General features: G+C 51.4%; 1 protein-coding gene across 3 annotated transcripts in view; it reads right to left on the bottom strand.

The window, feature by feature from the left end:
- The window catches only part of ST3GAL1 (ST3 beta-galactoside alpha-2,3-sialyltransferase 1), an 84,661-nt gene that overhangs the window by 13,197 nt on the left and 48,583 nt on the right, over positions 1-22,881 (bottom strand). For all 3 annotated transcript variants that reach the window (XM_082364001.1, XM_082364000.1, XM_082364002.1), the window contains one exon: positions 3,055-3,963. In XM_082364001.1, coding sequence (XP_082220127.1) covers positions 3,055-3,366 — 312 coding nt within the window. In that variant the 5' untranslated portion in view covers positions 3,367-3,963. The remainder of the gene's footprint in view (positions 1-3,054; positions 3,964-22,881) is intronic.

Below are 22,881 nucleotides of genomic sequence, written 5' to 3'. Positions count from 1 at the left end.
CCCCTCTTTAACGATTCACTTTAAAAAGTAAGTTTATTTTAAAAGGAAATCTCATATCTCTGCCACAAGCGGAAAGCAAGAGATACTTGGCAGAAGTAAAAAAATCTGTCCAAAAAAAAGGGAAAGTGTCCAATACAATGAAAACAGAACCACTTTATTCGATTCCAGCTCCATCCTGTTGCTTGCCCAGGCAAGCCGCCCTCCTTTGCTAGAACCAAGATGGGCAGGTGTTAAAGAGGCACATCATGAAACAAGGAGCGACATTTAATCCTTGCAACTTCAAAGATGGAAAGAGAATTAAAGTCGAATGACTTCCTCGCCCTGAGCGTGATGCGATGCTCTTAAAGGCCCTGCCCCTGTATCACCAGGAATCACGCTGCCCCACCGGCTCACACTTCAGGAACCTTGGCTCTGTTTCAGACCCTCATTGGCAGGAGCGGAGATTGAGGCCCAGAGAGGGAAAGATCTAGGCCACGGGGTGAGTACAGAGCTGAGCAGAACTCGGGGGCAGCGGGCTGGAATCGAGCTATGTTTCTGGGGATTAGAGCCCTAAAGCATCCACTCACCAGCTGGGGTAGATGAGGCAGGTCAAGTACCGCTATGTCCCTGTCTTCCTTGGGAAGGAACTTTCCGACTTCTCTGCCTTTTGTAAATGACAACGAAAGTCCCAGAGGGCTGCTGACATGCACGCAGGAGAGAAAGGGCAGAAGTTCAAAGACACCCTCTCCCCTCTCACTCTTCCTGACTAGTTTCCAAGCAGTGTATTTCTTTGTCTACGATCAGCGCTCAAGCAGTCGCTGCTGCTGGTTGTCAGAGGCTCCCTGAGGAAGCATCACGTCTTAAGGCAGAGCCTGGAGACAGAGGCTGAGACAGCCAGCATCACCCCACTGCTGCAGGACACGGGGGACCTTGCGATACCCAAGGCACCTGACCTGTCAGCCTCCAGCTCCTGAAGGCTTCTTCCTGATTCCCCCACGCCTGCCCTCCCTCCCATGTGGGTCTGGAGGAGCAGCGGTGGGCAAGAGGATGGGAAAACAAGGGTGCCTTGGGGCGGGCGGCCGGGTCCCAGGCCTGGCTCTGTATGGATGGCTGAGTGACCTCAGTCAAGTCCTTCCCCTCGTCCCGGAGACAAAGTAGGAGAAGAGGGAGCAGACACGAGGGGTCTGCTCCAAACCAGGGCTCCGAGTAGGTCTGGGGAAGAGCGTGTCTAGGGCCAGTCCCTCTGACACCTGGCATCAGTCACCTTCTGCGGGCTCCCTGCCAGCCAAGTATCCTGCAGGGCATTTCCCACCAGGCTCGTCATACTTTAAAGGCAGGGGCTCTGTGTTTGGGGTCCTAAATCCGGATCTGTCAGAGACTGTCCTGGCTGTCTGGGGGCCTTTAGGCAGAGCTACGGTGCCTCCTGGAATTCCCAGGGTGGTTTTTATTTCAATATTCTCTATCTCCGTTTGGAGGGACAGGAGCGCTTGTCAGATGTGGTGTCCTGATTCTTTATTCAAAACATGTGGTCTGTGTGTTGTCAAGGAACCCAGAAGCTCTAAAGCCCTGCTCCTTTCTGTTGATTTCTATTCGTGAGGAACCTTCTCCCCTTCCTTCCTCCCCTGCAAAATCCCTTCCAAGAGGCTAAACTCCAGCAAAGAAGGACTGCACATAAGGGCTGGGGTGGGGACGTGAGAGGACAATTTGATGAAATGGTAAGAGCCACATGGGAAAACATTCAGCCTTCGTAAGTGCTGAAAGAATGCAGATTCATTTTTCCTTGCCCGTTAAACCAGCAAAAATAAATAAAAATGTTAAAACCTAATGTTTGCGGTGCTATAGAGAAACCTGGTGAGGTGACTATTATTACCTCAATCTGAGAATCTGAGATGTACAGGCTTCCTCAAAATCACTCTTGATAAAATATAGAAAGTCAGGAGCAAAACCCAGGGACCCTGAGTGCCTATCACCTATCACCCTGCCTTGTGATTGTCTGTTTTCCCTTCTCTCCCAACCATCCCTGCAAGCTAAAAAGGGAAGGCTGTTTTTTTCCATCTCAATATATTGGCATCTAATAGATGCTCAGTAAGTCTTGAATGAATGGATATTTCTCACTCCCCTTCAATCCACTTTGCGTTCAACAACTAGATCAGATCATGGACCTCCCCTAATCAAAATTCTACAGTGGTTTCCTGTTGCACTTAGAACAAACCCCAGACTCCTCGCTGTGTGTCTTGCCCACTCCCAGACCTCCCCCGCTCACGGCCACACAGAGCTCCTCCTCCTCCAAGACACCAAGCTGATGCTGCCCCAGGGCTCTTGCACTCGCTGTCGCTGTGACCGGCAGCACTTTCCCCAGATCCTCCCACAGCCGGTGCCCTCTCTGCCTTCGGGTCTCAGCTCAATTCCTGGCTCCTCAGAGACCTTCCCGATGACCCCATTTACAGAGGCCCCTGCCCCAAGTTTCTCCCTATCCCAAACCCCTTTGCTCCTCCTCCGAGCACATCTATCTGAGCCTATCTTGTTTATTTGTTTCTTATCTGCCTCTCTCTGCCAGAATATAATTCCATGAGAATAAGGATCTGGTTTTTTCTTTGCTTCTCAATACCCAGAGTGGGTTAAATAGTGGCCTCTAAACAGATATGTCCAAGTCCTAATCCCTGGAACCTGTGAATGAGACTTTATTTGGAAAAGGGGTCTTTGCAGATGTAATTAAGGAATTCAAGATGAGGCACCTGGAGAAACCGACCCCGCTGACACCTTGAGCTCAGGCTTCTGCCTCTGGAATCGCGAGAGAATGCGTTTCCGTTGCCATAAGCCACCAAGAGTGCGGTCACCTGTTACGGCGGACACAGGGAACTGCTACAAGAACCCTCTGCTCTGATTTATAATATACACAGTAGATCCTCAATAACAGAGGCTGAATGCATGAACGAACGAACGTACGGATGACCAGTATTCTGAATCCTGCCAAGCGCCTGGCAGGGCCCCTGGTGCACACTTGGGCCTGAGCGTTTGGCAGCCGGGGGCCGCCCACATCTCACCCCCAGACCCACACTCAGCCCCAGCTCTCACCAGCCACCAGTTGTAGGTGTCTTCCTCCAGGAGCGCGTTCTTGGCCGTCAGCAGCGGCTGCAGGGACCGGTTGAACCTCTCATCGAACCAGGCGGACACCTCGCGCTGTCCGATGCAGCGGGCACAGGTGCAGGGCCTGTGGGGGTAATTCACGAGCCTCCTGAAGTTCTCCGAGAGCTCGAGGACCATCTGCTTGGGGAACCACGTGGTGGCCACCATGGTGTGGGAGTAGTTCAGGAAGAAGGAGGTGAGGAAGATGAAGAGGATGAGGAATGTGAGCGCTTTGAGAGTCCTTTTCCTCATGGTCGCCATGTCTGCTTGCCTGATGGGGGGCCTCCCAGGGACGGGCTGGAGGAAATCACGCCTAATTGAGGAGGAACTTCCAAGAAAGATCCCAGAGACAGAGGATCGACTGCAAGGCAAGGCGGGGACCCCCAGGGAGCCTCAAAGCCTCCTATGGCCACTGCTGCTGGGCAACGGCCACCTGGCTGTGCCCGACATCACCTGTGATACTCAAAGGCTAAGTGGACCACTTGTGGCGGGGTGCCTCTGCTGGCATATAATTTGTCTTTTCAGGAAATAAAGCGGCCTGCTTCGTCAGCAATCCTTAAACAGCCGATAATGTCTCCTGATGAAGCTTTAATCGAAGCTTGATAACAGTGATTTCCTTTCCCATCCAAGGGGGTTGAGGGGTAATTAATCCTTGTTGACAGTCCAGGGTCCCTCGGAGGTGAGGGCCTCGAAGGAAGGGTCGTGGTACAGGACAGGGGCAAGCTGTCTTTGTCACCGCCCTCCAGAGAAGATGGTGTGTGACAATCCTTAATTAGAACGTGGTCTTGCCCATGCTGTCACCAGAGATGGGGCGATGAAGCAGCCGGCTTGACAAAGGCACTGAGGGTTGTCTGTCATCTGCACAGAAAAGGAGGAAGAAAACAGGATGAACTTCTATTACTTTTTTATAAAAACCATTTCCCTCTCTCCACTTCCTCCCATCATCTTCCGTTCTGTTGTCAAGCCAATGTGGCAGGTGGCTACGGACAATTTTTTACCCTTTTGAGCCTCAGCGTGTGCATGTGTACAGTGGGGTGGGATGTTAACGCCTATTCTTCAAGGTTGCTAAGAGACACGGAAGGTGGCCCACCCATCTTTCCTGCATCCAGAACCTAGTACATTTAAGAATCAGACCTAAGTTTGTGAAATGAGTTAATAATGCACGTACAGTGCCAGGTACATAGAGATTGCCAAGTACATGCTATTTTCTCTCTCCTTCACTCTCTCTCTCTCAGATCCTAAAGTTGAACCACAACCAAAATGGTATGCTTAGGGGGTGGCCCTGGCTTCCACCTGGCCCAGGTTCAAGTACTGGTTTACCAGTTGTATGGCTTTGGGAAAGTTATTCAACCTTCGTGGCCCTCAGTTTTCCCTTCTGTAAAGTGGGATAATAATAGCTCCACTTACAGAATGGTTATGAAGATAAGACAAAACGCTATATGCTGGGACTTCCCTGGCGGCGCAGTGGATGAGAATCTGCCTGCCAGTGCAGGGGACACAGGTTCGAGCCCTGGTCCAGGAAGATCCCACATGCCGCAGAGCAACTAAGCCCGTGCGCCACAACTACTGAGCCTGCGCTCTAGAGCCCACATGCCACAACTACTGAGCCCACGTGCTACAACTACTGAAGCTCGCACGCCTAGAGCCCGTGCTCCACAGCAAGAGAAGCCACCGCAATGAGAATCACGTGCACCACAACGAAGAGTAGCCCCTGCTCGCCGCAGCTAGAGAAAGCCCGCGTGCAGCAACGAAGACCCAACGCAGCCAAAAATTAATTAATTAATTAATTAATTTTTTAAAATGCTATATGCTGAGTTTCTGGTATTCATTAAGTAACTGCTAAACTTTCATTTTCCATTTTCAATGTACGAATGAATATTCTTGGATGAGCCACTAAGGGTCCAACAGGATGGTGCATTCATACATATCTATTTCCTCAGATGATTGACAAAGTATACCGTCAGCTAGATAGGGGTTTCCCAGGTTGTCCTAAGAAGAAACGGAGATTCAAAGAGATTAAATGACTTTCCCAAGGTCATGGGGAAAGTAAAAAGCAGGATCTGAATCCAGATCCACAACCCTCTGACTCCATGCGCCTGGAGGGGCCAGGGTACCAGAAACAGGAGCAGGAGCTCTGCCCTGGACGGGACACCCTGTCCGTTAACTGGGCTCCAGATGACCATAGTTGGAGGGATACAGAGAAAGCTGGGAGTTCTTTCATCAAAGAAAGCCAACCAGGACTCCTCCAACGCTTGTAACGCAAGTTCCCACACCTCACTGACTTTCCGGGCTTCTGCAGAGTGCAGCTGTGGTCACACCTCTGCACTTGAACATGATTCCCTTTGGTACTTGCCTGGAATGTGCTCTTCTCTCTGTTTGTCTGATCAATTCCTTCCCCATCCTCAACGTGTAGACTGTCAACAAGCAGGATATACTTTTTCCAGGAAAGCGACAGTGGAAGGGAGATTGATTACCTTTTTGGTAGAAAGAGGGGCAGCTCAAAAATCAGATTAAATCCACAGTGCCTTCCTGGAGACAGCCAGGGCTCAAGAGGTGCTGCTTCCACTGCTTCCTCAACACCTCAGCCCGGGTGGCAACATCTCTCCACTTGCCTACCGCTCCACTTTCTACTTGTCGTGACAACGTGACTTGTATGTAGAACCTAACGGTGTCCAGAGCTGTCCCTTCCAGCTGTCTCCTGCTTCTCCATCAAGCACCAGCTCTGTCATCTGAGTTAGATTAACCTGCTTATCCTCAAGGGCGGGCTCTGATTTAACTTGGCAGGCAGAGGGTTCCCACCCCTCCTACCGCAGTAATTGGTCCAGGGATGGATATGTAGCCTAATTCATCTGGAGTGAAACTCCTGACTTTTTGCACTGGTGGGGAAAGAAACGTTCTTTTGCTCTGGCCAGTTTGCTGTTTGGATGTTAGGTCAGGGTCGTACTGGACATTTTGCTAGCTCACTGGAAGAGGCGAACAGTGTTGAATCCCCAGTCAATCCAGCCCTGCAGCCCACCCTGTGACTTTTCAGGGGCATGAGAGAATAAACCCCCTTTACTGTGCAAAGCAGATTGTAACTTGAAGCAACATGACTGACCCACAGGTCACAGTTGCTCCTGCCTCTGGGCACCTACCCGGACTGTCCCCACCGTCCGGAAAATCCACCCCACCCCACCTGGCTCTGATTCATTCTTCGGGGCTCAGCTGGCGCTGATCCTGGAGGGACGCCTGCCCACTGCTGGCCTGAGTAGGGGCCTCTCCTGGCATCCACAGCATCCTGGCTCCGCTCTGCCTGTGCTGCGTACTTAATCTGTCTCCTCCCTGAGCTGGGCGCTCCAGGAGGCTAGAAACTCAGTCCCACTCATTGTCGTGGCCCTGAAACCGGGAACACACGTGGCACGAAGGAATACAGAGGTGAATGAAGGGAAAGAGCCACCAACTCAGAGTGGAGATCTGAGCAAGAAAGCACAGACTAAGAGTCGGAAGATTCTGATTCTCATCAGGTTGCACGACCCATTTGCTGTGTGACTGTGAACAAGTTACCTATCCTCTCTGAACCATCCCTTCAACAGGAACATGGGGCTGACAACACAGATTCTGCCCACTTCTCGAGGCTACTAAGCAAGCAAGATCTGTCCATTCACGTGATTCACTCGCTGCATATTTGCTGGGGCCCTGAGCTGTGCCAGGCTCTGGGCTGGGTGGTGGGGGACCCGTCATGAAAGACTCTAAGGTGGGAGCTTCCCAGGCATCTGCAAGGCCCCAGTGCCTTTGGGAGAAAGGAGGCTGGTGTCCTTGGATCGGAGAGGAGCATGTATGTGGGTGGGTTTGAGGGTGTGTGGGACTCAGAAGCCATGATCAAGACTAAGTTTCTCTGAGGGACACGGAGACCCACTGGAGGGTCTAAGCAGAGGACTCACATGGTCTCATTACATTTGTCTTTGTCATGAGCAGGGCCCATGATGCTCTTATTGACACTGTATCCTGATGCCAAGGGCAGAGACAAGTTCACTGAAATAGATGATTACTGAACCATGTTGATCGAATAAAATTCTGAAGGAGAGGTTAGGTTCCCTACAACGTCCCAGCTCCACGAGAGATATTAGTGCTCTACACTGACGCTGGCGGAGGCCGGGGGAAGGTGTGGTGAGAGTTGGGACAGAGGGCAAGGCTTAGCTGCCAAGGTACAGACCATGAACCCCTCCTCCCATCCAGCCGGGACGTCCTGGTAGCTGCATCTCTGAGGCCAGGGTGCTTGTTCTGAACCCACCGACCAGCAGACACTTCCAGGCTGGTATCAATTAGCACTTTTGAAAGCCCTGGAAAAAAACTGCAGTGGAAAAGCAAGAACAGCCCTCCATCTTCCCCCCAGCCCCAAGGAAGAAAGGAGGAATGCGTGACTTTCTGTACGCTGTGATGTGCCTGCTAAACACGGGGAGCGCCAGCCCTGGCTCCCGGAGATGGAACTGAGGCCAGTACACCACGGGCCACAGATCTCCACGTGCCAAGAGTGCGGCCAGGGACGGAGGCTGGCCAAGCCTCCCAAAACATCGAGGACGAGGAGAGGGAGGGGGGAGGAGGACACAGCTGCCTGTCCTGTCTGCAGGGAGACAGTCATCTCACGGCCACAGACGGGAGTTCTGGGAGAGGCACAGAGGACGTGGATGTGACGGTCTAACGGGGTCCCTGAAAAAAGCTGACACGAGTTGGTGCCCTTTCAAGAACTCAGAAAGTAAGGATCCCCCGAAGGAGGGTCCCTAATGAAGATACCCGCCCCCCTACCCCGTCAATAAGGAGAGGGCAGCAATTACCAGCCACTGAGAGAAGAGTTGTTTCCAATACTTGGAAAACCAAATGAACAGACAGTATGGGTTTGTGAATGTTTATTTAATGCCTTCTGAACTGCACAGTAGTTCTCACAAGGCTGGGATGCCCTCCTAGCTCTCTGCATAGTCTCCTGCCCTATGACTGTTGGTGAAATGACGGAGTGAACGCTAGGTTGTCGGTAATATCAGCACTTCTAATAAAGAGCTGCCGTGACCGTCCTCCATGGGATCCTCACGTCATCTGGGTGAAATGAGCCATCATGCTTATTTCCCTGAAAGGAGAAACTGAGGTTCAGAGAAGGCAAGTGACTTGTCCAAGGTCACACAGCGAGATGGTGGCAAAGCCAGCACTTTGCTCCAGGCTCCTGCCTCCTCCTGGGCTGCCCTCTGTAGACACAGCTAAGTGTTCTACTTCATCAGGACTTGCTCTCATTTTCATTTCCTTTCTTGTCATTTCTTTGGGTTTGTAACCTGTCATCTTTTCAGCTTCCTGAGATGGATACTACCTTGTCCATCCTCTCTTCTGCTGTGTCTAATCTGTTTAAATTATATACTATATTCATTTCAGGTGTATTTTTCAGTTCTCGAATTTCCATCTGAGTAATTTTTTTAAATAAGTTCTAGTTTTCAGGTGAAAATCTGCACCTTGTCATCTGTCTTCCTCCAATGATCCATCACAGTTATTTAAAGACCGTCTAACCCTCATGACATTTGGAGGAGATGTGGGTCTAGTTCTGTTGTCTATTTTCTCTCTTTATGTCTCTTTGGTCATTTGGCTCTGTCTCTTGGCATGCCTGGCAATGGTGGATGCTGCATGTGCTGGAAGTGTAGCAGTTAAGGATAAGGCTGTCCTTATTCAGGGAGGAACTTGTTTTCTCCTGGAGCTAGGTAGAGCACGGGCACATTACCTTGTTCCAACTGGTGACCAGGCTGATTGGGGCCGCACTTTGTCTTCACGATGACTAGTTACTTCTGGCTTGCCCTTACTTACAGGGCATAGCCCTTCTTAAAGGAAAGCTAGGATGTCTACCAAGAGACCTCTTCCTTGCACGTTCTCACTTCCAATTTCTGTCTCCCCTACACTGTGAGATTGTCAAAAGCTCAGTCTAGCTTTTCAACCTCTCAGCTGCTGTTTCCAGCTTGTTTCCTTAGGCTCTGGTCCCACGCAACTTAAATTCGGCAAATGCCTTGAAAGGAAAAAGAGGTGTGGAGTAATGACTCTCTGCCTGTGGTTTCTGTTGCTCTAGGTTCTTGGCCCCTTAATTTTAGCTGACTTGGTAGTCCTGCACTACATTTTTATTTCATTTCTTTACTATTATTTTTTATTTCCAGCCTCGTGAGACTGCTCAACACTGAGTTGCTTCTCTCTGTCTGTCCTCTGGAGCTTCCCACGAGCCAGTGCATCCCTTGGGCAGGCAGGCGGCAGGAAGCATCAGGCTCACCCCCGACCATTTCTCTCCTTCCAGGGGTCTTCGTCCCTCAAGTCCTGGCTGCCTGGTTGCTCTCTAAAACCTTCGAAGAGCTGAATTTCTATCTTATCCAGCTCTTATAGTCCTTGGTGGGATAAGTGGTCTGACACAAGCTTCGGCCACAGCCAGAAGTGGAAGGCATGGAATCTTTTCTCTGCCACTCTGTGTGCTTGGCGTGGCGTCCTGCCCATGATGAGGGCTTGGTGAACCTGGAGAAGGCGGACGGGCAGAGAGTCCCCAGAGGTGCCAGGGCAAAGCTCCTCGCACCAGCTGAGTGAGCAGACGGTGGGAGGGAAGGAAACAAACCAACAAGCAGAGGGTTGCAGCTGCAGCCTCTCATCTGCCACCACGTCCCTGTCCCCGAAGAGGCCCAGCCCCATCTGCTTTCACTTTGCTTCCTCATACACCAGCTTTGGGACACACAGCGAGGGTGACCTGCCGGCTCAACCGTCCTGAGAATACGAGGAGCGGCTGTGGGCAATTAGCGTCTGTGAACCTGCTGATCACTGAAAAATGGATCCCACCACGTCCTGGCCTTTGGGGTCCTGGCTGGCTTTACGTGGAGGCACAGGGGGGCGTGAAATCAGAACTGACTGGTGAAGGGCCCCCAAACCTTCCATCAGAGAAGAACAACTCTGGGGGAGTGGCCAAGATGGTGGAGTAGGAAGACCTTATGTTCACCTCCTCCCATGGGCCGCATAAAATTACAACTATTTACAGAATAACTATTGATGAGAAAGACCAGAATCTAGCAGAAAAGATCTTCTACAACTAAAGACATAAAGAAGGAACCACAATGAGATGGGTAGGTGGGGCAGACTTATGTTATATTCAGGACCTCAGGTGGGCAACCCACAAACGGGAGGGTTATTACAGCTGCAGAGATCCTCCCCAAGGAGCGAGGGGTCTGAGCCCACACTGGCCTCCCCAGCCTGGGGATCCTGAACCAGGAAGACAAGCCCTCAAAATGTCTGGCTTTGAAGGCCAGCAGGGCTTGCTTTGGGGAGAGCCAGAGGACTGTGGAAAATAGAGCCTCCGCTCTCGAAGGGCACATACAAAACCTCATACGCTCCGGGACCCAGGGCAGAAGCAGTAACTTGAAAGGAGCCTGAGTCAGACCCTAATGCTGAGCTTGGAGAGGCTCCCAGAGAGGCAGGAGGCAACTGGAGCTCACCCTAGGGACACAGACACTAGAGACAGCCTTTTTGGGAAGCTCGTTCTACCACGAGGACGCTGGTGCTGGCAGTGCCATTTTGGAATCCTCTCTATAGCTTATTAGCACCAGGACCCAGCCCTGCTCAACAGTCTTTGGGCACCAGTACTGGGATGCCTCCGGCCAAACAACTAACGGGGCAAGGTCACAGCCCCACCCACCAGCAGGCCAACACACTAACTCTGAGACCCCCAGGGCCCTGCAGCCAGAGACCCTGGAACTCAGCTCTGCCCATCAGCAGACTGACACTAGCCCCAGGAGGCCTTGGGCCCCAGCCCAAATATTAACAAAAATAAAGGAAGAAATTGTAATAGTAATAGAAATCTAATCAATAAAATCAGAAATGAAAAAGAAGTTACAACCAACACAACAAAAATACAAGGGATCGTAAGAGATTACTATGTATAATTATACACCAATAAAACAGACAACCTAGAAGAATTGGATAAATTCTTAGAAATGTTCCATCTCCCAAGACTAAATCAGGAATAAATATAAAATATGAAGAGACCAATTACCAGTAATGAAGTTGAATCAGTAATAAAACAAACAAACAAACAAAAACCTCCCAACAATCAAAAGTCCAGGATCAGATTGCTTCACAGATAAACTCTACCAAACATTTTGAAAAGAGTTAACACCCTTCCTTCTCAAACTATACCAAAATATTGCACAGGAAGGAACACTTCTGAGCTCATTCTATGAGGCCAGCACGATACCAAAACCAGACAAAGATATCACACACAAAGATATTACAGGCCAAATATCACTGATGAACATAGATGTAAAAATCCTCGGGACTTCCCTGGTGGCCCAGTGGTTAAGAATCCACCTCCAATGCAGGGGACACGGGTTCAAGCCCTGGTCTGGGGAGATCCCACATGCCGCGGAGCAACTAAGCCCGTGCGCCACAACTACTGAGCCTGCGCTCTAGAGCCCGTGAGCCACAACTACTGAAGCCCGTGCGCCACAACTACTGAAGCCCATGCACCTAGAGCCCAAGCTCCACAGCAAGAGAAGCCACCGCAATGAGAAGCCCACGCACCGCAATGAAGAATAGCCCCCGCTCACTGCAACTAGAGAAAGCCCACACACAGCAACAAAGACCCAACACAGCCGAAAATAAATAAATAAACAAATTTTAAAAATCCTCAACAAAATATTAGTAAACAATTCAACAATACATTAAAAACATATACCATGATCAAGTGAGATTTCTCCCAAAAATGGAAGGATAGTTCAATATCCACAAATCAATCAATATAATACATGACATTAGCAAATTGAAGAATACAAATCACATGATCATCTCAATAGATGCAGAAAAAGCTTTTGACAAAATTGAACATCCATTTATGATAAAAACTCTCAACAAAGTGGGTATAGAGAGAACATATCTCAATATAATAAACACCATATATGACAAGCCCACAGCTAACACCATACTCACTGGTGAAAAGATAAAAGCATTTCCTCTAAGATCAGGAAAAATACAAGGATGCCCACTATCACCACTTTTATTCAACATAGTACTGGAAGTCTTAGCCACAGCACTCAGACAAGAAAAAGAAAAAAAATAATAAAAGGAATAAAAATTCCTTTATTAGGAAGGAAGAAGTAAAACTGTCACTGTTTGCAGAGGACATGATACTATACATAGAAAATTCTAAAGACACCTCCAAAAACCTAAATCAATTCATCAATGAATTCAGTAAAGTTGCAGGATACAAAATTAATGTACAGAAATCTGTTCCATTTCTATACACTAACAGCAAACTATCAGAAATAGAAATTAAGAAAACAATCTCACTTACAATTACTTCAAAAAGAATAAAATACCTACGTATAAATCTAACTAAGGAGGTAAAAGACCCATACTTGAAATTATCAACGAAACAAAAAGACTGCCTACTGAATGAGAGAAGATATTTACAAATGATACAGCTGATAAGGGATTAATATCCAAAACACACAAAGAACTCATACAACTCAACATCAAAAACATATAACCCAATTAAAAAATGGGCAGAAACCTGAATATACGTTCTTCCAACAAAGACATACAGATGGCTGACAGGCACATGAAAAAATGCCTAACATCACTAGTCATCAGGGAAATGCAAATCAAAACCACAATGTTATCACCTCATGCTTGTCAGAGAAGCTATTATCAAAAAAGTATCACAGGGCTTCCTTGGTGGCACAGTGGTTGGGAATCCGCCTGCCAATGCAGGGGACACGGGTTCGAGCCCTGGTCCGGGAGGATCCCACATGCCATGGAGCAACTAAGCCCGTGTGCCACAACTACAGAGCCTGCGCTCTAGAGCCCGTGCGCCACAACTACTGAGCCCACACGCCACAACTACTGAAGCCTGCGCACCTAGAGCCCGTGCTCCGCAACAAGAGAAGCCACTGCAGTAAGAAGCCCGCGCACCACAACGAAGAGTAGCCCCCGCTCACCGCAACTAGAGAAAGCCCACGCAGCAACGAAAACCAATGCATCCAAAAATAAATAACTAAAATAAATAAATTTTAAAAAAAAAGTATCACAAATAACAAGTGTTGGTGAGGATGTGGAGAAAAGGGAACCATTGTGCATTGTCAGTGAGAATGTAAACTGGTGCAATCACTATCGAAAATAATATGGAGATTCCTAAAAAAACTTAAAATAGAACTACCGTACCATCCAGCAATTCCACTTCTGGGTATTTATCCAAAGAAAACAAAAACATTAATTACAAAATATATACGCACCCCTATGTTCACTGCAGCATTATTTACAACAGCCAAGATACGGAAGCAATCTGAGTGCCCATCAATAGATGAGTGGATAAAGAAGATGTGTGTAAATAACTCTGCCATAAAGCAGCTTTGCAATAGCATGGATGGACATAGAGGGTATCATGCTTAGTGAAGTTAGAGAAAGACAAATACTGTATGGTATCGATTACATGTGGAATCTAAAAAACAACAAATGAACAAACATAAAACAGAAATAGTCACAGACCCAGAGAGCAAACAGGTGGTTGCCAGAGGGTAGGGGAGTGAGGGAAGAAAGAAATAGGGAAAGCAGATTAAGAGGTACAAACTTCCAGTTGCAAAATAAATGAGTCAGGGGAAAGAAAATATACAGTGTGGGGAATACAGTCAATAACTTTGTAATATCTTTGTACGGTGACATATCATAACTAGAATTATTATGGTGATCCCTTTGAAATGTATAGAAATATGGAATCTCTATGTTGTGTAATAGGAACTAACATACTGTTGTAGGTCAATTATAGTTCAAAGACAAACAAACAAACCAACTCACAGAAAAAGAGATCAGATTTGTGGTTACCAGTTCCCACTCCTCCCACCCTCTCTGGTAAGAGGAGTGGGAACAGGATGAAGGCAGTCAAAAGGTACAAACTTCCAGTTATAAGATAAAGAAGTGCTAGGGATGTGATGTACCACACGATAAAGATAATGAACACTGTTGTGTGTTACATAGGAAAGTTGTGAAGAGAGCAAACCCTAAGCGTTTTCACCACAAGAAACTTTTTTTCTACTTCTTTTATTTTGTATCTATATGAGATGTTGGATGTTCACTAAACCTACTGTGGTCATCATTTCATGATGTATGTTAAGTCTAATCATTACGCTGTACACCTTAAACAGTGCTGTATGTCAATTATATCTCAATAAAACTGGAAGAAAAAAACTCCAAAGAGCTCCAAATGACCAATAAAACATAAATTAAAAAAAGAAGAACAATCTTTCCTGCACTGTTCTGCAGCCCCTGGTCACTGGACACTAGGAATCCATCTATTCTGGTTCTGTGCCAGTGGATCATGGCCAATGGTTGTTGGAATAAAAGATGGCCCAGACATACCTGGGTTCAAATCCCAACTCTTCCCATTCCCAGTTTTGTCCTCATGGGCAAGGCACTGCGTCTCTCTAATACTCGGTTTCTGAATCCACAAAGTGGGACTAATAATGCCCAAATGGAGGGTTGCTGTAGGATAAAAATTATTTGCACAAAAGTGACCAGCTTGGTTTCGGGACACAGAGAGGGTACATTATAAATGTCAGTCCTCTTCCCTCCCTAAGTTTCAGGCTCCTCATTTGTAAAAAGCCCAACAGAGTCCCTGGCTTGCCCTACTGACAGGGTTATATAAAAGACCAAACAAAATCAGGCATGAAAGAACAAACCAGGGGAATTATGAAAATTATGATTCCGACTCGCTTCATTAGTTGCTTCCGTTCCTCAAGGGATGGGACAACCAGCGCTTCATTGCTCTCTGCTCTACCTCTGAGAACCTGCAGGGAAGGGGGTCGCAAAGTAGTCAATGGGCTAGAGGCATAAGGGTTTTCTGTAATTCACATGGCCCAGATTCTCTCTTCAAAGGGTTAATTCTCAGTGCGTCAACCCGTGTGCCTGTGAGGGCTTTTGGGGCATCCTGATTCCTTCTGCTTGCAGGGTCCCCCTGCTGGTTAGTGTCTATGGGACTGGGGATTCTTTCTTCCCTCTGTGCTCTCGGCCCTGTGCCGCAGGGGCTGGATGTCTAGAAACTACATTTCCCAGCTTCCGCTGACTGGAGGGCTCTGGATGCAGTTGAGAATCGGCCAATAAGAGAAGGAAAACCACTGCGGGTTGTCCTCCCTCCCACAGGGGCGGAGGCAGCTGTGTGGCCTGAGCATTGGACCCAGGCCCTCTGCCTCCCTCTACCCGCTAGTCTGCAGGGCAGCCTCAGATTCTGTGCTGGCTTCCTGGCCTCTGGGCCCCAGCCTGCAGCATCAGGACCAATATGCACCCCCATCACCTTTCCAACAACTTTGTAAGCACCAGATCCCCTGAACCAAATCCTTTTGCATGAAGCCTCTGCCTCAGTGAAGCGTCATCCATCACGTGGGGATAAGGTGGTGTCCACCTCACAGGGCTGGGCCGAGAAAAGACTCGAGTCAGTGCAGGTAAAGCTCATAGGCCTGTGCCTGGCACTCAGCGAGTGCTCCCTGAATATTAGGTTTGATTACTGGCATTCCTCCTGTGGTTTCCTGCAGGGAATGTCAACTAACACTCCCACCTGCCCCCTCTCATTTCTGCCCCACTTCATTTAACAGATGTGGAGGCTGAGCTCAGAAAGGGGAAGTGACTCATCCAGTGACACACAGCAAAGTCCAGAGCTCAGAGGGGAACCAGGCTCCCAACTCCAAGACGGGCTTGGCCCCTTATAAGGAACCGGCTGTTTTCACGCAGCTGCCCTAGCGTGGCTGTTTCTACACCTCCCAGGGCAGGAGCTCAGAGGGCGTCATGGGCCCAGATGGAGCCATCAGGGGTTGAGGTGGAGACGTCAGAGGTCAGGAGTTGGTCTGGCTGCTGCAGCCAGGGGTGGGACCCTGCAGGAAAATCCTAAAAGCACGGAGCCCTTAGCGGTGTAACCCAGGGGCATTACAGGAGCTGCCTGAGCTTCAAGTGCCTATTGTATAAAATGGGGTTAAAAACCATCCCTGCCTCTGAGGGGGCCGCACGGGGCACGAATTAATCTATTATCAGGGGCCACCTTCCATTCATGGAGGGTCTCTCCTTGCAGACCCTGTTTCAACCACGGTACGGGACAGTCACACGGCACTGATACCAGCTCCATCTTTCAGAGGTGGGAACAGAGGCCCACAGCTGTCAATCGACTTGCCCAGGGAGCTGGGATTCTGGGCAAGGGAAAGCCCAGCGCGTGGTGGCCCAGCCCTGAGCCCTGCGACGTCTGAGCTGAGAGACACGGACAGCGACAATCTCCCCTCCATGGTGGCAGCCGGAGCACTGAACAGGGTTTGCGTGCGGCCAGTTCAGGGCCTGGCAGGCGGCGGACGCGACCCCTCCCTTCCCGGTTTTGTTTTCTCCCTGGTCAGCTCCTCCGGCCCATCCCCACCCTCTGAGTCACACACGCAATTGGCAGCCAGGCTCCCCTGGCCCGTCCTGGACCAGGTCCTGTGCCGCCTCCCGCCCCCGCTCAGGAAGGACCAGTCTTGGCTGCAGCCAGACCCAGGTCCCTCCAGAAAACAGGATCCAAGAGAAGCCCGGCCTGGTGCGGTGAGGCCTGAGACACGGCCCCAGCCAGGGAGAGGCAAACAGGCCATGACAGAAAGTAACACAGAAATCCTGCCTGACTTTCCAGCCCACCGGCTTGCCCTACGGATTTCACACACTGAAGGCCGAGACGTCAGCTCTTGCCTAGTCTCTGGCCTGCAGGTCTGCCATCCAGATTTTGACTTTGCAAGCCCCACCAGTGCCTGAGCCGATTCCTAAAAATTCATCTCTGCATATACACATACAGCTATTGTACTGGTTCTGTTTCCCCTGGAGAACCAAATGATACGGCCTCCTTCAGTGCGACAGAGGATCGAGCATGGGATGAGCCGGAGAGCATCCCGAGAAAGTGGTAGTGGCCGGAGGACTGCAGGATGGGCCGGCAACTAGGCAGAGAGGGCAAGGGCCCCCAGGCAAAGGAAGCTGCAGGTGCAAAGGCCTGTCAGGAGAGCAGGTGAGTCCGAAGGAACTGAAAGAGAGAAGGTCAAGTCAAGCAGAAACCCAGAGAGGAAGATGCAGGATGGGGCTGGGGGCGGGCAGGCAAGGTCGGGCAGCCCCCTAGGGGCTGGAGCCACATCCCCGGCACCACGGGAAGCCCCTGCAGGGTTTGAAGCCGTGGGGTCTCCTGATCAGGCTGAGGGAGGTGCAGACTGGCCTAAGTCACACCAGCTGGAGGAAAACCAGGAGTGACAGCACAGCACCTCCCGCAGTGCCACCCCTGTCCCTGCCCTGCCAGGGAGGGCCGGATGTGTGCAGCCAGGCCTTCCGGGGTCTCGGCAGGTGAGCCGGGCACCTTGGCTTCCCTTGCAGATGGTCCCTCCACCTCTCGCACCCTGCTCTGTGCCCAGGGGCTGCACGCACGGGTTCCCACACTGGCTGGCTCCCTGTGGGCTTTGGGTCATGGGGACGCAGAAAGGAGACAGGAGGAAGAAAGGGGGCTGAGGTCAGGTGCTTAGGGCCCTGGCCCCCTCCCTGGGGGGCAGCCAGGACCTGATGGCCTCTGACTCCTGTCAAGCGGCCCTCTCCACGCAATGGCTCTGTTTGGGGGTCTTTGTCCTTGTCCTCTTGCCTCTTTAGCCCCAAGGTTAGAAACTTGTTTTCACTCCCAGGGACCACACTGTCCTGGTGTTTCCCTATCCCAGACCACGCCCTTGAGAATCACCCTGGCATTAACCTGCCCTCGGGGGTCCACTCTGAGTGCCCCATCTGCATCCTGCAAGCAGTACCGCCTGAAGGTTTGGCCCACAGGAAGCCCTGCCTCCCCACCACTCCTCTCCCCAGAGAAACAAGTTGCTCTCTTAGAACAGCCCTGGCAGCTCAGAGGATGTGCAGGAAGAGCTGGCACAGGCCAGCTGGATCCCCCTGTGCCCCGGCTCCCCTCCCTCCTCCTGCGCTTTCTGGAATCCTCCCAACCCTGCTGCTCCCAACGCTGCCCGGGACTCACCCATCGGGAGGCCTCCTTGTCCTCCTCATGCCATTGAGACAGCCCAGGGCAGGGACAGAACTGGGGGCGGGGAGGCTCCCTGCGGGCACCACTCAAGTTCCAGGCTCACCACATTCCAGTTCCCACTAGTGGGTGTGCTAACAAGCCCCACCTCCAGGTTCCCTGGGCACACCCACCAGCCGCCTCCCAACACTGCCTCCCACTGGATCGCAGGGGAATCACAGGGCAAGGCCCCGTTAGCCCTTGGCCACTCTGGGCAGTGACTGGAGCTTGAACCCCACCCACTCCTGAGCCCCGTTCTGTGACCGTTTCACCTGCTCTCTCCCACTTGTCAACTCTCTGACTTCTGCTGGACTTAAATATCCAGATATCAGAGAGAATCCTCATTGTTTTTCCTGCGGACTAAGGCCCCTAGAACATCTCTAACCAGGTCTGGTGGCCACTGGTAGTGTCTCCTTCGTCCTGTCTCTGGATTGATTAGGCAGCTGCCACCGTCTCCCCATTTATCCATGCAATCTGCCCATCTGGCAGTGTCAGTATCTGACTCTTTATGTGCCAGACACCTGGCAAGTCACCCAGAGGATCTCCGGGGCAGGTACCCTTCAAAGCTATGTAGCTTCTTAGGGACCAGCCAGGATGGGAACGAGACAGTTGCAGGTCGTGTGGGGAAGGTAGTGTTACCTTACAGAGAGGGAGCTGGGGTCACACGACTACCGAGGGCTGGGGTGGATTCCCAGGCCTGCTCTTCAGTGCCAGCCTGCCTGGCTTCTCACCTGGGCACGCGAGAACCCCTGTAACATCTCACTGAGCACACCGGCCGTGCCTCTCATCACCGCTAGATGGTGAAACCAGCCTGGGCTGCTCCAGGATCGTGGGCATGGCAGTTCGTACATGTAACTCTCTGCTCGTGAGGGACCAGCATTTCCAAGGACGGAATGCCAAGGGCCCCAGGGATGCGGAAGTGGCGTGCTGGTGATAACCGAAGGGAGAAGGGAGACAACCTCTGTGGACGAGGCGGCCATGGAGCCGGGCTTTGAACACAGGGGGCCTCTGGCACTGATGGAGGAGAACGGAGAGGGTGGGGTAAATCAGGCAGCTCCCAAAAAGTGCACGGTGCAGGCAGCGGTGATGGGGGCACTGGGCACAGTTATGGAAAACCGGGTGCCTTTAGGAATGACTTTGGTGGGCAGGGGCCTGGTCATGGAAGTCTTAAGAAATATGGACTGTGGGATGAAGGCAATGGGGAGCCAATGATGGTTTGTGAGCAGCAGACAGTAGTGACACAATTAGCATATGGAGTCTGGACTGGAGAGGGTGCACACAGCGCCCCCTAGAGCCTGGAGAGCAGCGCTGCCTCCGTCTTGGCGCCTTGGGAAGCCTGTTTGGAGCTGTTTCCCCACTCCTGCACTAACTTGACCGTTTGCCCATTTCCCCCACACCCAAGAAGTGCGGCAGGTTGGGAGCACCCTCTCCAGGGCTTGCAAATCCTCCTCTCCTCACCCTAGTACCTCTTGCCTGCTCCTTTGCTGGAGAGCTGGAGGAGAAAGCAGAGGTTCCCGGAAGCACAAGCAGTGCTTCAGAGCAGGTGCTTTGGAGAAGCGCCCCCGAGAAACATGATTAACCAGGATTAGGGTCATATGAGAAGGAGCTGGATAAATTTTCATATTGTGAGCTGCACAAAAGGAATTTAAATCCACAAATCTTCTTATGTGTGTAGACTGAAGGGTGCTCAATCCGGAGTCCAAAGACACCCGCACAACATCCGAAGCGTGTAACGTGGTCAGGAATTTGAGGAGTTGCCCCGTATAGGCAGCACATCCTGGAGGACATTGGTCCCCAGAAGAAAGAGGGAGTTCCCTGATTTGGGTGGCAGAGAAGTCATGACAAAGGAAAGACGATTGGGAACTCTGAATCCCCACCCCAGGCCCCACCTCGGGGGTTGGCCCCTGACTCCAAAGAGCTTTGCAGAAGTAAGTGGCTGGAGTCCTGACTGGTCTTAAAGAGATAACTTCCTCCCAGGCCCCCTAACTTCAGGGGGAGATTTGCACTCTAATGATTAACAAGGGGCTTCCAGAAGGCTCCTGAAGGGGTTGGGGGTCGATCTCTGGTGATGCCCAGAACGGGGATTCGGACTGCCCGATAAACCCAGCAGCCAAAGTGGTGAGGAGCCCGGCACCCCCCGCCCCCCGTGTTCTGGGATGGGCGGGGACCCCAGACAAGCACGTGTCTGGCACAAACCACCCCTGGAAAACAAGGGTGAGAGGGGTATCATGGTATCCAGTGGGGCTGCTGGGATAAAACTGCCCTGGCCCAGGGGACCTCCCTGGCGGTCCAGTGGTTATGACTTTGCCTCAGTGCAGGGGGTGCGGGTTCGATCCCTGGTCAGGGAGCTAAGATCCCACATGCCCCGTGGGCAAAAACCACATAAAACAGAAGCAATATTGTAACAAATTCAATAAAGACTTTTAAAATGGTCCACATCAAAAAAAAAAATCTTAAAAAAAAACAAAAACTGCCCCGGCCCAGCTTCCCTCCCCATCCCCCCAGCCAAGCCCCACTCGGGAGGAAAGGAAGGGCAGCTCAGCCCATTCAACCCCACAGCACTCGGGGTCCAAGCCACCTGCGTGCGGCCCCCTCCCGAGCCCGGAACTTGGGAGGCCAAAGGAGGGAGACCTTGCCCCCTTGACAAGGGATGATGCAGCAGTCCAGTGGGAGGACCGAGAAGAAGGGTGCCTGGAACAGATGCACGAGGATGGTGTCATGGGGGCCGGGAGCTTCCAGGGCAGCTGAGACCAGGAAGCTCCGGAAAGTCTGGGGCAGGAAGTTTGAGAGAACACGGGCCAGCCTGGGGCAGCAGAACCCCAGCGAGCAGGGCAAGAGCAGAGGCCAGGGATGACCTGGCACACAGTGGGAGGATGTGGCAGATGTCCCCAGAGCCCGGCGTAGCTGAGGGGGGCAGGAGGTCTCGGAGCCACAGAAGAGAGGGAGATCCCCGGGTTGCTGTCTCTCCGTTTGCACCCACAGCTGGAGAGTCTTGGAGAAATCTGTGCTAATGTGTGTCGGGGATCTGTCCCTAACATCTACGACCGTGCGCTGGGCGCTTCTCCCAGGGCATAAGGGGGTAAGGCTGCCTCTGTCATAGCCAAGGCTGAGGGCACTTGTGCAAGGGCACGCGGCCAGGGATGGACCTGAGATTCAACCCAGAGTCAAAGCTGCACTGCAGCCTCTGTGCCTACTGGGAGGCCCTGCCCTGCAGGTATTTGTACCTTATTCCCAGTTGGGAGATGTTAGGGACTGGGCAACACCCAGCTGACCCTCTCCCGCTGCTGGAGCTTCGGCCCCTCGGTCTCCCTTCTCACATCTGTAACTAACGAATATCATCTCATAAGTGCTCATAAGTGCTCATCATCCAAGCACTTATTTGACCAAAGGGGCTCAGGCAGGTTAAAGGACCTGCTCACGGTCACCCATCGGGGCAAGCAGTGGATGGAGACAGACAACTCAGGCCAGCATCCGTTTCCTGTGGGGGAAGTGGAAAGAGGACGGGGGGCTGCAGTTCCAAAGCCTGATTAGCTGTGTGACCTTGGACGAGCCACCTGATCACACTGAACCATACCCAGCCCTTGTGTGCAAAACTGAAACAGTAAAAATCCATGCCTTAGGAGTCCTAAAGGAACGGAATGAGACAAGGACAAGTTTTGGCCTCCATACAGGCCAGTAGCCTATCTGATCCCTCCTCTATATTAATCTGATTAAGAGCAGACTTATCCTGTGCCCTGACTGTGGGCTGAGTGCAGCTCTTAGAGCTGGCCTAAGAGCTTTATTCCTGCGAACTTGTTGAATCTATTAATACACCCATTTTACAGATGAAAAAATGGAGGCTCAGGGAGGTTAAGCCATTTGGCCCAGGGCTGTACACTTTGTAAGAGCGACACTAAAAGGTGATCCAAGCCATCTGGACCCAAGTGCCTGGGCTCTGCATCAAAGTGCCCTGCAGCCTGACCTGCTGTCACAGCTGGAGTCCTGGCTGGAGCCCAACGCCTCCCCTGCGGGCGCATCCATGCCAACTGGACCCCACTCAGGACTATTCCCACCCCCACCCCTCCCCGCAAAGTGTTCACAGCCGCTACTTATCCTCTATGCAATGGAAGAGGCAAGTCAAGCAGGAGAGAGGGAAAGAGCGAGCTACGCTGACCCCCAGATGGTGAATGCCCCCCTTGTGGTCAGGTGTGCCCCGGGGAAGGAGCCGTTTTGCCCCAGTTCCCGAGGGCTGTGGGCGAGAGACTGCAGGGTTTGTCCCCTGCTGCCCATCAAAGGGCCTCCCACTTGGGGAGCACAGCACTTTCAAAACCTCTCATTCTGCCTAATTTGCTTTAAAACACACAGGCGTCCTTTCATCTTCTCCTAAAAATGCCGTGGTGAGCGGCAGGCTTTGAAGAGGCTGGCTGCTTTCTCGGGGTCTCAGAGGCTGGTCAGGGTGGCAAGTCCAGGTGTGTCTCAGGGTCTGGCGGAGCACACCTGACACCAGTCAGGGTCTCCACCTGAGAGTCCCAGCGCTTCTATTTTGCCAGCTAGGTGACCTCGCCCAGCCACGGGGCGGTATCCCGGGTTGACACAGGGACCGCTGGAGTTTGTGGGAGGGACATGGGTGGGGGTAACTACAGCTCTCTCCAGATGTACAGCACGGGGTGGGAGTGAGGGACGATGAAATCAAATTCATATTTTATGGCAACTCAAGAAAAATTTAAACACAAGTTTCC

This window comes from Balaenoptera borealis, assembly GCF_965194805.1.
Source record: "Balaenoptera borealis genome assembly, chromosome: 17".
NCBI lineage: Eukaryota > Metazoa > Chordata > Mammalia > Artiodactyla > Balaenopteridae > Balaenoptera > Balaenoptera borealis.
The sequence above is the reverse complement of the archived record's forward strand: the minus strand, read 5'-3'. Positions and strand labels throughout refer to the sequence as shown.